At 32.0% G+C, this 13,564-nt stretch overlaps 1 protein-coding gene across 4 annotated transcripts in view; it reads left to right on the forward strand.

The window, feature by feature from the left end:
• The first annotated feature begins 759 nt into the window (after window positions 1–759).
• The window catches only part of LOC142358719 (uncharacterized), a 33,336-nt gene continuing 20,531 nt past the window's right edge, over window positions 760–13,564 (forward strand). For 2 of the 4 annotated variants that reach the window (XM_075410255.1, XM_075410251.1), the window contains exons 1-2: window positions 12,118–12,891; window positions 13,094–13,171. In XM_075410255.1, coding sequence (XP_075266370.1) covers window positions 13,097–13,171 — 75 coding nt within the window. In that variant the 5' untranslated portion in view covers window positions 12,118–12,891; window positions 13,094–13,096. Of the gene's footprint in view, window positions 1,086–5,826; window positions 6,297–12,117; window positions 12,892–13,093; window positions 13,172–13,564 lie in introns of those variants that run through there. The other 2 variants (XM_075410253.1, XM_075410252.1) reach the window with 2 other exon arrangements.

Raw genomic sequence — 13,564 nt, forward strand, 5'->3', positions numbered from 1 at the left:
AATAGAAGCTGAATTAAGAATTTTGACCTCTTTGCTTAGTAACTTATTGTCTTTCAGTGATATATTTTAACTTAGGGTCTTTACGCTGAGTTAGTGGCTACTTTCTGGAAATCTGCTGAATATTTTCTATCTTTTTCAGAATATTAACAGTTCAGAATATTAACAGAATATTAGTACTAGCAATTGTTCTCTGCTGAAAAAGAGAACTCTACCAGGCAAAACTTATCTTTACCGAATGACCTACCAGAACAAGAGCTAACAAAGCTTTGTAAGTTTGTTTCCGTCAATTCCTATCTGTTCTGAAAACAGTATATTACAAAGTACGAGTTTGTTGAAAAAAATTGGGAAATTATTTATCTCATGGTAAATTTTAGTTAACTATATTAGCAGTGCTTATAAATGGACGAAAAGGTTCTGACGTTGCTCTTCAATTAGTAGGAAGTATCGTAAAATGTATATCTCGTTTCAAACTTGAATTAATTAGAAATCTGTTTCCTGCTCTTTTAACTCTCGGGGCATCAGATGTTTGCTACTATGTTGTTTGCTTTGTTTGTTTACCTGGAATGAAGGGTTACAAGGCTAAATGTGATATAGCGAATTGTATCTAGCTCCCGTTCCCCAGTGGTACAGTGGGCGCTGGCTATGTAGAGCAAGCACCAGTTGGCCATTTAATGACTTGCACCCCAGAGATTTGTGATGAATTTTTGCCACGGGGCACTAACTTCTACAGCTCTGCTGCTTTTCTATACCAATACTACTACTGCTGCTGCTAAAATTGGTATTGTGCATTGTTGTCACGACTACCCTGTTACTTTACAGCCCCAAAACAAAACTTCAACCAGATTTTAATTTTGTTTATTTTCTTTTCTAGCAATGAGATGTCAACATTTGGAGGCAAAATTGACATATTTAGCCATACTTTTCAAGCAAAAATCCTCCCGAAAATACGGGAATTCCTGTTTCCTTAAATGAACTATTTTCCATAAACACCGGAATAATCAAATCGGATTTTATTTTCTACTTTCTTGCAACAAAATTGTTATAATCGTAGTCGAAGTCCTTCAGCTGGAGTGTCCACGCGTAAAGTAAGCACATCCTGAACAATTTCTTAATTTGATCCTTCGTTTTTGTAGAGGTATAATTTTTTTTGAAAGGAATTCATTGCAGTTTCAAATCGTACCCAAACCTTTAATAGGTCTGTTCATCTTTTAGGTTCTGAAAATGTGAGTAAATATTTTCCCATTAAAAGCAAACTTAAATTATTTATATTGATCTGTCTGTTATTTTGTGCACTTTTTCTTCGTCCATTTCCGTGCCGCCAATTTGTCTTTCAGAATAATTTTCTTAAATTCTTTATTTATTTTTTACTTATATGTTTTTTTTATTAAATTATACAGCTCTCATTGAGAAATTTTAATTAACTGATCTCAATTGCGCACTCCAGTTGCTATAGTATCTATTTGTCTTTTTACAATGTCTGCAATCTGTAAAATTTCGTTTAGAGTCTGTAACTTTTTTCTAGTGCACCAACCCTTAATTTTTTATCCACCCGTGATACACTGTTAACAGCAAAAAGTGAACATCAAATGCTAAAAATGTAATTCTCCAGGCGTTCTTGATCGGTTGGGATTTTTTTCTTCTATGAAATTTTTGATTTGACTTGAGTTTGCTGCTGCACAGTAGTACTTAACATTTGCTTAAGTTATACTGATTAAGCAAATTCATTTCACACCTTTCTAAAATTAACAATAATAAATCAGTGTAGTTTTATATCCGATAAATAGGTTTCTCAAAATAATTACTGTATAATACTGTCTCCTCAAAATATTTTTTCCAAATACTTGAAACGGTGAAAAGATTATAGAAGAGATTTGCTGCTGGTATTATTTTAAAAATTCATAAAACTGAACAAAACTCTTTCCACTGAGAAAAATGAAAAAGTCTGAGTTAATCACATTTAAACTATCAGAATTCCTTTTTTCTCATTTTTGGTTCGACTCACTTTAGTGGAGGAAGAATTATATAATCAAATGGATTTCTTTGTTCAGTCAGTTTTGGCCGATCCATATATTCATTGTAGAGTTCTGAGTAATATCATTAGAAGGTCCGCCCTGAGTAGACTATAGAATTTTTTTTTCGAACTGAGTTTTTTTCCACTGAGATATTGAGTTTTAGAGTTCTCTGAAACATTTGACTGATTTCAGTTGTTTTTGTTCAGATTTTCTGTAATTTTACAGATTTTTTTTGCGAATTTCGCCAAAAATATGTAAAAATTTGCAAAAATACTGTTTTTGATTTTACTTCTGAACACAGAAGCGCGTTGTTGAACTGTTTGATCCTATTTTTTTGGCTACCATAGCGGCTAAATTTTTCAAAATTTTGCTTTTTTCCGTCAAAAATGGCTCGAAATAAGCTTCTCAGTCCACTTTGTTTCGATTTGTTGTATTAGGACACTGCTTTTGACAAAATCTTCTTTAACTCCAAAAAAGGCTAGTTTTCTTTTTGCGTCCTTTGAGAGTGTTCTTGAGTGGAAATTCCCGGATTTTTTTGCTAATATAACTCAAAATTAATGCAAAATACATCATTTATTTTGAAATAATGACTTTTTAAGTCAAATTATCCCTAACCACAATGTTTGGATCAATTACGTCTTCCTAATGAACCAACAGCATAGCAAATCTGGATTTAGTCTAATTGCTCTTTCTTAATGCCCCAAAAAATTCAGATTGAAATCAGTCGATATGAGTTTTTTGCAAAATTTTTTTTCACTTTTTTTGGGTTTTTGGCCGTCCATTACAGAAAAAAACCATTCATATGGAATCTTCTAATTAGAAGTCTACTTAGCAACCGAGGGAGTTCGCAAGGAACCTAACTAGTTTTTCAGTCGAAAGCTTTTGGTCGTTTTGAGTTTTGAAAACACATTTTTTCAAAATAAATAATGGATTATCTTTTTTGGTCAACTTGTAGCCTCAGATCAATAGAGACAAAACCTGTTGACTTTCCATAGGATTAAAATTTAATATGTACGTTTTAATTTTTAATTAATGGTTCTTCTGCTTTGATACTACGACTTTTCGCAAAATTTTTTGTATTTTTGGACAATTTCCCGTCTTCCCGTCTTTGAGGTTCTTTTTCTTCTCTTGTCTTTTTAATGGTAGATCAATGGCAAAATATTGGCGTATCACATCAGTTTTTAGTGAATGGATTTTGGTATTAATTACTTCGACACCGTCTTCTAGCAGAAATTAACGGAATTTTTTTCGTTTGTCTCTTTGTTATTTGCGTAGTCAGGAGACAAACTTTGGATAATTGCAGATCTTTGCAAAATTTTTTTTTGATGAACAGAAGACCTGTTTGCTGATTTCTTTTGATAGTCAAAAACTATCATGACTTTGAATTCAATTGTTTTTTAAGAAATTCATAGACGTGTTTTTCAAACTTGCACTTTTCTGCACTTTTTCTCTGCTTGTTACCTTGTGTCGTTAAAAAATCGCCGCATATTAAATTATTGGTGTTGTCGAAAGGCATAACTCATGGAGTCGAATGTTTTTACTGCCTTGCTGATATTTATAATGGCTTTGATATAAATAATTTTGATTTTTAGTCTGGTCGTTATTTGTCGTTCTTTTCAAAGTTGTAATTTTGGGATAATTGCACGTATTCGCGGCTTTCTGTAAATGAAAAAAGAATTTATTTACGGATTTCAGTTGATACCTAAGGTTTTTCATGTTCTTGGATTACATAATTGAAATAAATATATAGATTTTAAAAATTGCACTTTGCTGTTATTTTTGTCTGCTTGTGACCAATTTTCCTTAATTACAGTTCGCATATCAATTTAATGGTGATAATTAAAAACACAACTGAGAATAACTAAGTATTTGGCGGGTTGTTTTTCGTTTTAACGGTGTCAATACAGGTTTTATACCTGTTTTTCGCAAAAAAAATAATTTTTTGGAATTTGATTTTTGTCTACCTATCGTTCCTTTTGTAGACACATGATATATTGCGAATAATGACAGACCTCAGTGGATGTTTTTGAGAAATAAAAGAAAATATTTTTTTGTTTTGAGTAGGTAGTTTATGTTTTTATGTCTTTGAAAGTAATTGTTTTCGTAATATGAAAAAACATTATTTAACTTTTTGCTTGTTGGTCTTTTCTCAAAACTTGTTACGTAGTTTCTTTTTAAGAGATCATATATCTCATTATTGGTGTCCAGAGAACGCGCAACTGATTATATCTGATGTTGTAAGGAATAGATTGTTGGTTTAGCGGCATCAATACCGTTTTCTTGCAAATTTTAATGGAATTTTCAGTTTCTCGTCCAATTTGTTTGTTTGCTTTTGTAGACGTACAACATATTCTGGATAATGACAGGACTCAATGTTTTTATACTGATGTACGTATGAGCATAAATTTTAAAAGAGATTTCAATCGATATCTTGCTTGTCTCTTTATCTAAATAACAGCACGTCTTATGGGCCCACTAATGTGTCTTGTTTTTACTTTCTAAATGATTGGAGCTGTAATCAATTTTTTTATTGATCGACCAATTATTTTTGATCAATACGTGAGATTTTTTCTTGTTTCTTCCTCATTTGGTAGACAATTGATTAAAACTTGTGGATAAGCGGGGTCAGAACGATATGTGCGAACGCGGTTACAGAGCCTACTTGTTTTTCAATAGCGCTATCGATAAGTCTTCATGTACAGTGGTGGATATAATTCAGTTTTTGTATAAATATAAAAATATCTTTATTAGATTATAACGCCGAAAGCAGTTCAGAGAATTCGGATCCTATGTTATATCCAAAAAATAAAATAATCTTTAATTTATGCAAGAAATTGAACTTTGAATTAAATTGCAGTGTTTTATTTTGTTGTTAACCTTTGGCACCAAAATCAGTTTTCAGTATGTGACATAGTGATACATAAAACGTAAGAACACGCTGTTTCCGTGAATGATTTTTTAAAATCTGTATACATTATTTAAATGTTTGCCTTTTTTCCATTTAAAGTCTTTTTCCATTATAATTTTGCGTCTAAGTCTCAAAGTCTCCATGTGTCGCAAGTTGAAGTGTCTCAATGGCCGCAGATCAAAGCGGATTTCAATGTTTACAATGGCTTGTTCACAAGAAGACTCTCGACCATCTCAGTCAAGTACAAATTTGCTTCTATTTGCACACTATTCAACACCAACACTAGTCTAGTATGTCACCCCCCCCCCCCCCCCCACACTGCTTCTCGCTATCTTCGCGTATCCTCCTTTTCCTGCTGACTTTTGTTCCTAGCAAGAACCTTCTGCTATTTTGATAATCTTTTCTCTCATCAGAGGAGTGCTAATTTTCAGCGGGACACTGTAAGAAGGAAATTTAAAGCAGGGAGCAAATACACATGCATCCTTCCTTCTTGCTCAAGCTACCCAACAAGACTCAAAACACTATCATCATCAGCTAGAAGAAAAGAAATATAAAGAGAATGAGAAAAAAAAGAAGCTAAAAGACATTACATTCTATGTGGCAACAAAATCCCTGCTGTTAATTCATACGACTACTGTCGAAAACTAAATGGTGAAATAGCAATTTAAGCAAGTAGCGCATTGAAAAATCACTGAAATAGGTCTAAAACTGCAGCAAATATCTCATTTTTGTCCATTGTTTTTCCTCAACAACATGCTGTTAGTTTAAAGGCAGAAAACGCAGGCAAAGAGGGAAAAAAAGAAAGAGAAAGAAACATTTTCTTCTGCTATTTTTTTAAAAGTCAAAACAAGATAAGCAAGAATGGGGACAAAATATTCAGAGCTAATCGCGGTCGAACAGCGTGATTAAAAAGTACATTTTGTTTTCATCATCACCGCCTTTAAAGCTTCAATGACTGTCTTTTCTCTCTTATTTTTCTGTGTGCTACCCCTGTTTTGCTCCAGAATATATGCTTGTATACTCACACAACCACCTACTACCCATCTATCTATCAGTGCGTGTGGCGAAATACATTTAATTTGAGATTTGGGAGCATTAAAATGGCATTAATTTCCTGTCCTTAGAGAGCGCAGTAAGTAAGCGCAAAAGTAATTTAGCCCATCTAACAAGGATTCTCAACATAAATACCGAGACGCAATCAATACACCTCTCACCAAATCATTATAATCACCAGTGTAATATTTTCACATAATCTTGACAAAATTTGTTCACCAAAATATGGGGCAACTCTTTTATTCAGGCAATCATAACTACTACTGCAACTCAAATATTTAGCTCATTAATTATTAGCTTCCGGACGCCAAGTGGTTTGAAACGTTAGTATCTTTACACATTTTCACCTAACCAGATTTGCATTAACTTAACTGATTCAATTATTTTTGGATTTTTTGGATTTAGAACTCAGAGGGCAATTTGGGCTTCGGCACATCATTTCCCACACCTCAATTTGAAAATTTCTCTGTTAATAAGTCGATCTAAGGAAAATGGATCTTTCAAAAATGTAGGTTAAAGGTTTTTTTCTGAGATTTCGTTCACGTGTTTGTTGATCAAAATTATTGTGCACCAAAATTACCTTTATAGCATTTAATCTTGCAAGATCTGGCAGGATAACATTTCATGTCGCAAATACTTGTATTCTTGCCAGGTACAATTTTTTTTGTATTTTTGTAGTGTTTGTTAATAATAAAAATTTCAATAAAATTATATTGGAACGAAGAGCCTTATAGATCGCTATAGAAGAACAATATAAGTAGAAATCCAAATTAAGAATTATGGTACAAACAACACTTCTATGAGCTTTGTTTACAAATATTCTTCTAGCCTGAAAAATTTTAAAATTATTATAACTAAATCGTGACATTGAAAACGGGGATCTACTTGTTTTCTTTGTGTCAGAAGAAAAACTGGCTGCATAACCAGACGCTTTATTATAGTTTTTAATTTTTATGTTAGAACAGTAACGATTTGCGAATCACGTGAGGTTTTTTTTAAAAGCTTAGTTGAATATTTTTTACAGCATTTGCTGTCAAACATAGAAAAACAATTAATGAAAAAAGTGAAAGTTTTTCTCTAAAAAAGAAAAATTATTCGCTGGTTGTTCCGAACCCACTTCTGGGTGGAGGGGGGGGGGAGGGAAATATATACCCAAATGGGTTTTTTGTTCACACAACTTTGGCCGATTGATATATTCCTCGTGGAGAAATGTGAGTGGTATCATTGAAAAGCTCATCCAGCGTAGAGTTCGGAAATAGAAAGACTTTTTTGGAATTTCCTGTTTTTCGAAGAGCTATCGAGGTTTAAAGCTTTTTGTGATCACTTGAGGTTTGGCATGATTTGGTTCACTTTTTTGGTCAAATTAGAGTTTTTTTTAAAAAAGTATCAATTAAAAATTACTTTTTACTCTACAAATGGAACAATCTGATGTTTCTAACAGACGAATGGCCATAAAAAAGGGTAGTTTTCGTCTCATAGGGAAGTGCATTATAAAAAAATCGATTTGTATTTGAGAGTTGATATTTTAAAAACCATTTCACATTTTTTCAAGTCATTTAGAGACTAGCCACTTAACAAATACAGGTTCTGTTCATGACGAACCTCATTTAAAAGTGAACCTCAGTCAAATGATGCCCAATGAACAAATAATTCGTTTTAAAGGAATCGCTCAATTTTTTATGGCTCCGCCTCTGAATTTTCCTAATTTTCGTTGAAATTCTGTTTATTAAGATTCAAAAAAATGTAATCCTATTACATAGAATCGATGACTAAAAATGCAATGGGCTTCCTAAAGAGCAGTAAGCAAACCTAGGCAGTAATTTGAGTGGACAGCCAATGGCTGTTGAGACTTTAATAATAGTTTTTTGAAAAAAACTTTTTCGAACATTAACCGATCTTAATCTTGTTTCTGTGTACTTTAAGATATGTGAACTGTATCATAGATAAACTGTGCAGAGAAAATTTTTTAGCTTTAATGGCTTCGACACTGTCTTCTCGCACTTTTTTAATGATATTTTAGGTTTTTGTATGTATTTGTTGTCGTTTTTATAATCATAGGACTCATTGTGATGACTTATTGATGATTTAGGCATGACACAAATTATTGCCTTTTCATCCAAGCATAACTTATTATATCTTATTACTTGTTGACTTCCGTTGAAAACTACTGATTTTATTGGCTTTGGTACTACGGTTTTTCTAAAACATTTTATGGTTCTAATAAATTTTTTATATTTTTTGGGTTTTTGAGGTCATATTGTTACAAGAGAAGTCCACTGTAGTAGAAAAATTAATTGAAAGTTTAAAAGTTTTCGATGGATATTTCATTTTTTAATGGACTCGAGACTTTTCTCTCTCAATTTTTTTCCGATTTGCTGTTTTTGCCTTTTGTTTCTTTATGTAGTTCTAAAGAGCTTAGAACTTTCATAGGCCTCCAACTCAGTGTTACTCAATCAGGTAACTTTATAGCAATAGGCTATAAAGCTTATGATATTATATGTTTTCAAACTTTTTTTAGTTTTTTTTGTTATATTTGTCAACTTTTATCTAATTCTCGTCATTGAAAGGCCGCATCCTCTTTCTTGTTGTTCGATCATTAAAATGGTTTTTGATATTACGTCCTAACTGGTATTTTGTTTGTTGAACAATACGCGTTTTCAAAATAAATTTGTTAGTGGTCAATATTTGGGTTCCTTTTTCTCTTCTTTAAGCGCATCCGCGTAATTATAGATCACAATGATTTTTAACTGAGGCCCAAGCGAACATAATTATTCTTCCAGTATAATTGTTTCTGATTTAGTTTAAATAACTTGAAATTAAAAATATAATATTCAGATTACAGCAAAAGTTTTGAATGGCTTCAATAGTTTGTGTTTTCGCAAATTGTAATTTTTATATTTGTTCTTCATCTTTAGTCCGTTTCTGTGGCTAAGTCTAACCAAAGACCGATTTTATTGGTTTTTTAATTACTTTTTAATAAATTTATCAAGAGTTTATCTTGTTAAAATCTGATGGTTTTTAAGACGTTTGTAAATGTTTGGTTTGAAAGATATTGGTTGATTTTTGAATTTCGCCTCATTATTGCTTCTTTTTGTCAACTTGTTACCTAGTTTCATTAATACAAAGTCCCATCTGCTTTATAGTAACAAAAAAGTCAGATTGTGTTGCTAAGGTTTCTTCTGATTGTATTTTGACGTTGTTGTTAGGTTAGGTGCTTTTAAGTTTAGAAGTTGAAATTTTGCCAAAAATATTTGTTCTTTTTGCTTATTTTGTTGTTTATTTTTTTCTCCCGTAGTCCTATTAATGGTTTCAGATCTCGTGAGCGCTGTAATCAGGCTTGTAGTTATGCAATTCATATAGTAGTTGGTGTAACGATTTTTTTCAAAGATCTTTTTGATTATCTCTTCATTTGGTTGACAGTTATCTCAGTAATATAGATGAGCCCGGGTCGGTTCATCATGTGCAAACACACATTAACGAGCCTCCTTGTTTGATCTAAGGATAGTTGCTAGTGGCCGGAACATTTACATGCTTTATTAAAAATTTCAAACTAAAATGAAAAGTTTGCAATTGTGTGCGCACTACTGACAGATACTCATTAGACTGTGTTTCAAAACTAAAAAAGAACTGTAAAATTTGTTCCAGACCCTTGCATTAATGAGTAGAAAACAAAATTCCCAATTTGAGAATTTTCATTAGCAGAATTTGGAAATTTTGAAGCCATGTCAGCTGACACTTAGTTTCCTAATATGAATATAAAAAAATGTTTACAAAATTAGCATACATCAATACTTGATAAAGAATCAGTTTCAAAAACAACATTTATGGAAGCAGATTTCATAAATTTTGATATGCATACATTTGCTGGGCGTTTTTATAAGACGATCCAGTAAAAGGAGTACCGCGGCTTTTTTATGTTTCTGAAAAAAAATCAAAAATAGTTTAGAGAATGTGGTTTTAACTAAGAGTAGAATAGTTTTCAAAAAAGTTGCAAAAATGAAATTTTTTTTTTTTGACATACATTTTTTTCTGCACAGGTTCAATATTCTTCGAAATGAAAATGTCATTCGGACAAATTTGGAGAATATTTTAAACTGACTTTTCTCTTCTAATTTTTAGTTACAATTCTATAGTTTCAGGACTTTCGGGATACAATAATACTATTTTTGATACATTGTCTTCTAACTGAAATCAGCTGATGATCCACTATTAAATTGAGGTTCCATTTTAATTTGAGTGTTAGTAAAACTGTTGACAGGTTATTTTTGAGCACTATCATCAACAACTTTAAAGATTTTGGATGTCTATGTCTTCAGCAGCCACAAGAATTTTCATTATTTTGGACTCTTTTCGCTCTGATTTTAAAGAAAAATTTTGTTAGTGCAATTGAATGTGTTGAATCCATTTTTTATTTTTACGATATTTGAAAAAAACTAAGATATCGATTGAAACTCACCAGAGGACTTGTAAGCAGCTGACCGTCAGCAGAAAAACATTTCAAAAGTTAATATTTTTAGTATAAACGAAACTTACTTCATATACGAAAACGTAATGGGTTTGAGGTTTTTCATATAACAACGAAAAGGGCTAAAGTCAATTAGCTCAAATTTCAGAAGCAATTAATAGCTTTAGAACAGTGCCAATGGAGGTAAACCTTAATACATTTTTTGAGAAATTAGTTCTTTTAAAATTCAGATAACTTGTATTGCAAATCTGATAAAGTTTTTGTGAAAGCTGATTGTAAAAAAGCAGGGCCGAATGCTGAAACGCTGGAAAAACCAGCAAGAAATGTTCATAAAAGTCTAATCGTTTTATACGGCAATTACATGCTGCCTCAAGCTGGCTTTTTCATAGAAAACTTCCCATTGGGAATGAAATTGTTAAACATTATGCCAAACATTGTCAATTTGATTTTATCGGTGCTTTTTCAAAGTAATTTTGGGCCGAGTTAGTTTGATTGATTCCCATAATTTTGATTTAATTTGAAATAAATTTACATGCGGTTTAGAAGGTAAATATGAACAGAAAGGTTGGTTTAAGTCTATAGAACTATAAAACTAACAAATTTTAAAACAATAGTAAATCAGAAGCAATCAACCTCATTAATCTCGCTATAGAACGTCATCCCGAACATCGGTTCTGAAATAAATAGTAAATAGATGTGTTTTTGTGTGCTTAACGATATGGAATATGTTAATCTCAATATTTTGAGATTTAGCTAAAACTAATAAAAAACGGTCAATAACTTGGCATCAAATTTTTCAAACGATTATCGTGCTTTTAAGAGATTTTGGTTTATGTAGTTATTTTTGTAAAAACAAAAAAATTAGTTTCAGTCTCTGGTCGTAAGAAATGAGTTTTAAATTAAGTTGAAATGAGTTTTATTGAAATGAGTTTTAAGTATAAAATGAAATGAGTCTTAAGTAGGAGTTTTGAAAGAATTACATTTCCGAACAAAAATGTCTATGATTTTATGTCATGTTCCTCAAAGCATCTGAAAAAGATCGAATGGCTGTGGTATTTTTGTACTCTTTTGTTCTTTTTACTGTTTTATTGGCTTTTGAAGAATTTGTAGAAAAAATTATATATTTTTAATTTTTTTATTTTTTATTATTTTGTATTTGTATTTTTTTGTACTGATTTATTGATTTTGTCTAGATGCAGATTCCTTTAATATGATACCACATATATTAGTCTGGGGTGCCCTAAAAAATCGAAAAAAGTGAGACTAGCCTGAGGTTTTTTTAAAAGGTCTTTTAAATGTGGAAAAGATGTCATTGAGACAATTTTTATTCCAATTACAGATTTTTGCATAGAAAGTAAGCAGTTGATGGGACAGTTGCAAAAACGATCTGCTCTGTTAACCTTTTTCTATTAAAATTGTGAAAATTGTTTAACTGTGAAAGCAGAAGTAGGGATTCATTACTCGGAATAATTTGTGCATTTTGATAACAAACAAAACATTCACCCTATATGTAGGCAAATATCTTAACATGGTCACTCTTGTTTCCACCGTAGAGGAGAGAGAGCAGAAAGAGTAGAGGGAGAGAGAGAGAGAGAGAGAGGTCTTTTATCTGTCATAATACTATTGTATTGTGTACTTTAATTTTATTAAATCTGTTAAGATCCAAAAAATCTGCTCTGTAAGCCAGTGAATTAGGAAACGACTAACGCACAACAGAACAGCCGTAAGAAAGGCAGTGCTTAATAACTTGTAGCATATAGCAAAGAAACTTGGCGGAAATTTTTCTGCGATGTGAAAGAGAAGATTTAATATAAAAACTATAGGCTTAAACCATCCCCTTTGCTTGCTTTTTTCACTGTTTTAGGAATATTTCGTTTTTGGTGAGAAATATTTGAGTTTAAATAAGAGCAAGTTGTTTAAAACGTTCTTTCCATATGCTTTTACTTTTCTCTAGAACAAATATTTGAGCAGTAATTCTTTATTTGAATGTTTGTATTTCTCTCGAGTCTTTTGTTTGAGTTCTTATTGAAACCCGGAGAAAAATAACCAAAACCACTCGGGCTTGCTGTTCAACAGACGGCCCCCCTCCCCTCACTCTTTACACTCTCACACAACACTCATATACTTTGTTACTTTAATATACTCAAACTAATGACACTCTGACAAAACTTGACGTATATTGCCTTTCCACGCTTGCTTTTCCGTCCCCCTAATTCCCAGTTTGCTGTTCACGTGACTGTGTTATTACAATTTTCCTCCTCGAAGAGATCGTGCCTTGAAAATCTACAGGCATTGACGCATTTTCCATTTTCATTTTAATCTACGGCGTTAAGAAAAGAGAGGATTTATTAAGCTGTTTAGAGTTGCCAATTTTTTGCTAATTGATGTTTATCCAAGCCAGGAGAGTTATGTTTCGTGTTCCAGCAAGAAATTAGCAGTGAACAACAAAATATGTAAGCTTTATCTGTTTTTAACAGAAATTGAAAATTATCCAAGAACAGGAAAAAATCAAGAGGAAAGCAATGAATTCATTTTTGTCGCTGATTTCAATTTGCTTTATTTTCATCAATTCATCTCATAAAAAGATTATAGAATATTGATCAAATTTTACGCACGGTTTACATCTAAAGTATTGATACGTTCATTGTTATTTAGGTCATGCTGAATTACTTGACTCAGCTGTCCCTTCTGCAGCAGACTACCACCACCACCTACCCGCCAACATATTTGAACGTAAGTCTCAATGAAATTGCCAGTTAAAGTTACAACAAAGAAAGCTTGCTGTCATTTATGAAACCAACTGGCCACAACTATACTCGACTTTCCGCCTTTGAGAACTTGTTAATCGGTGGTTTTATCTTGTGTCAACGTTGTTATAGCGCGTAGCATGCTCACAAAGTTCTAATCACTATCTAAATCAATTAACTTTTGAAGAACCGAAATGATATACGCAGACCAGTTTGATAAAGGATTTAAAATTGAAATCTTAAGTTTTTATTTCAATGGAAACGAAATCAGATAGTAGGGATATCGAAAAGAAGAAACTATTTATTCAGCAAGTTAATATCCCAAATAAATACATAATAAAAGAAAGTAGACAAGTGTTATGGTACTAATCGTCAGCAT

The sequence above is a fragment of the Convolutriloba macropyga genome, chromosome 2, assembly GCF_964194025.1.
Source record: "Convolutriloba macropyga chromosome 2, txConMacr16.3, whole genome shotgun sequence".
In the NCBI taxonomy this organism is placed as follows: Eukaryota; Metazoa; Xenacoelomorpha; order Acoela; family Convolutidae; genus Convolutriloba; species Convolutriloba macropyga.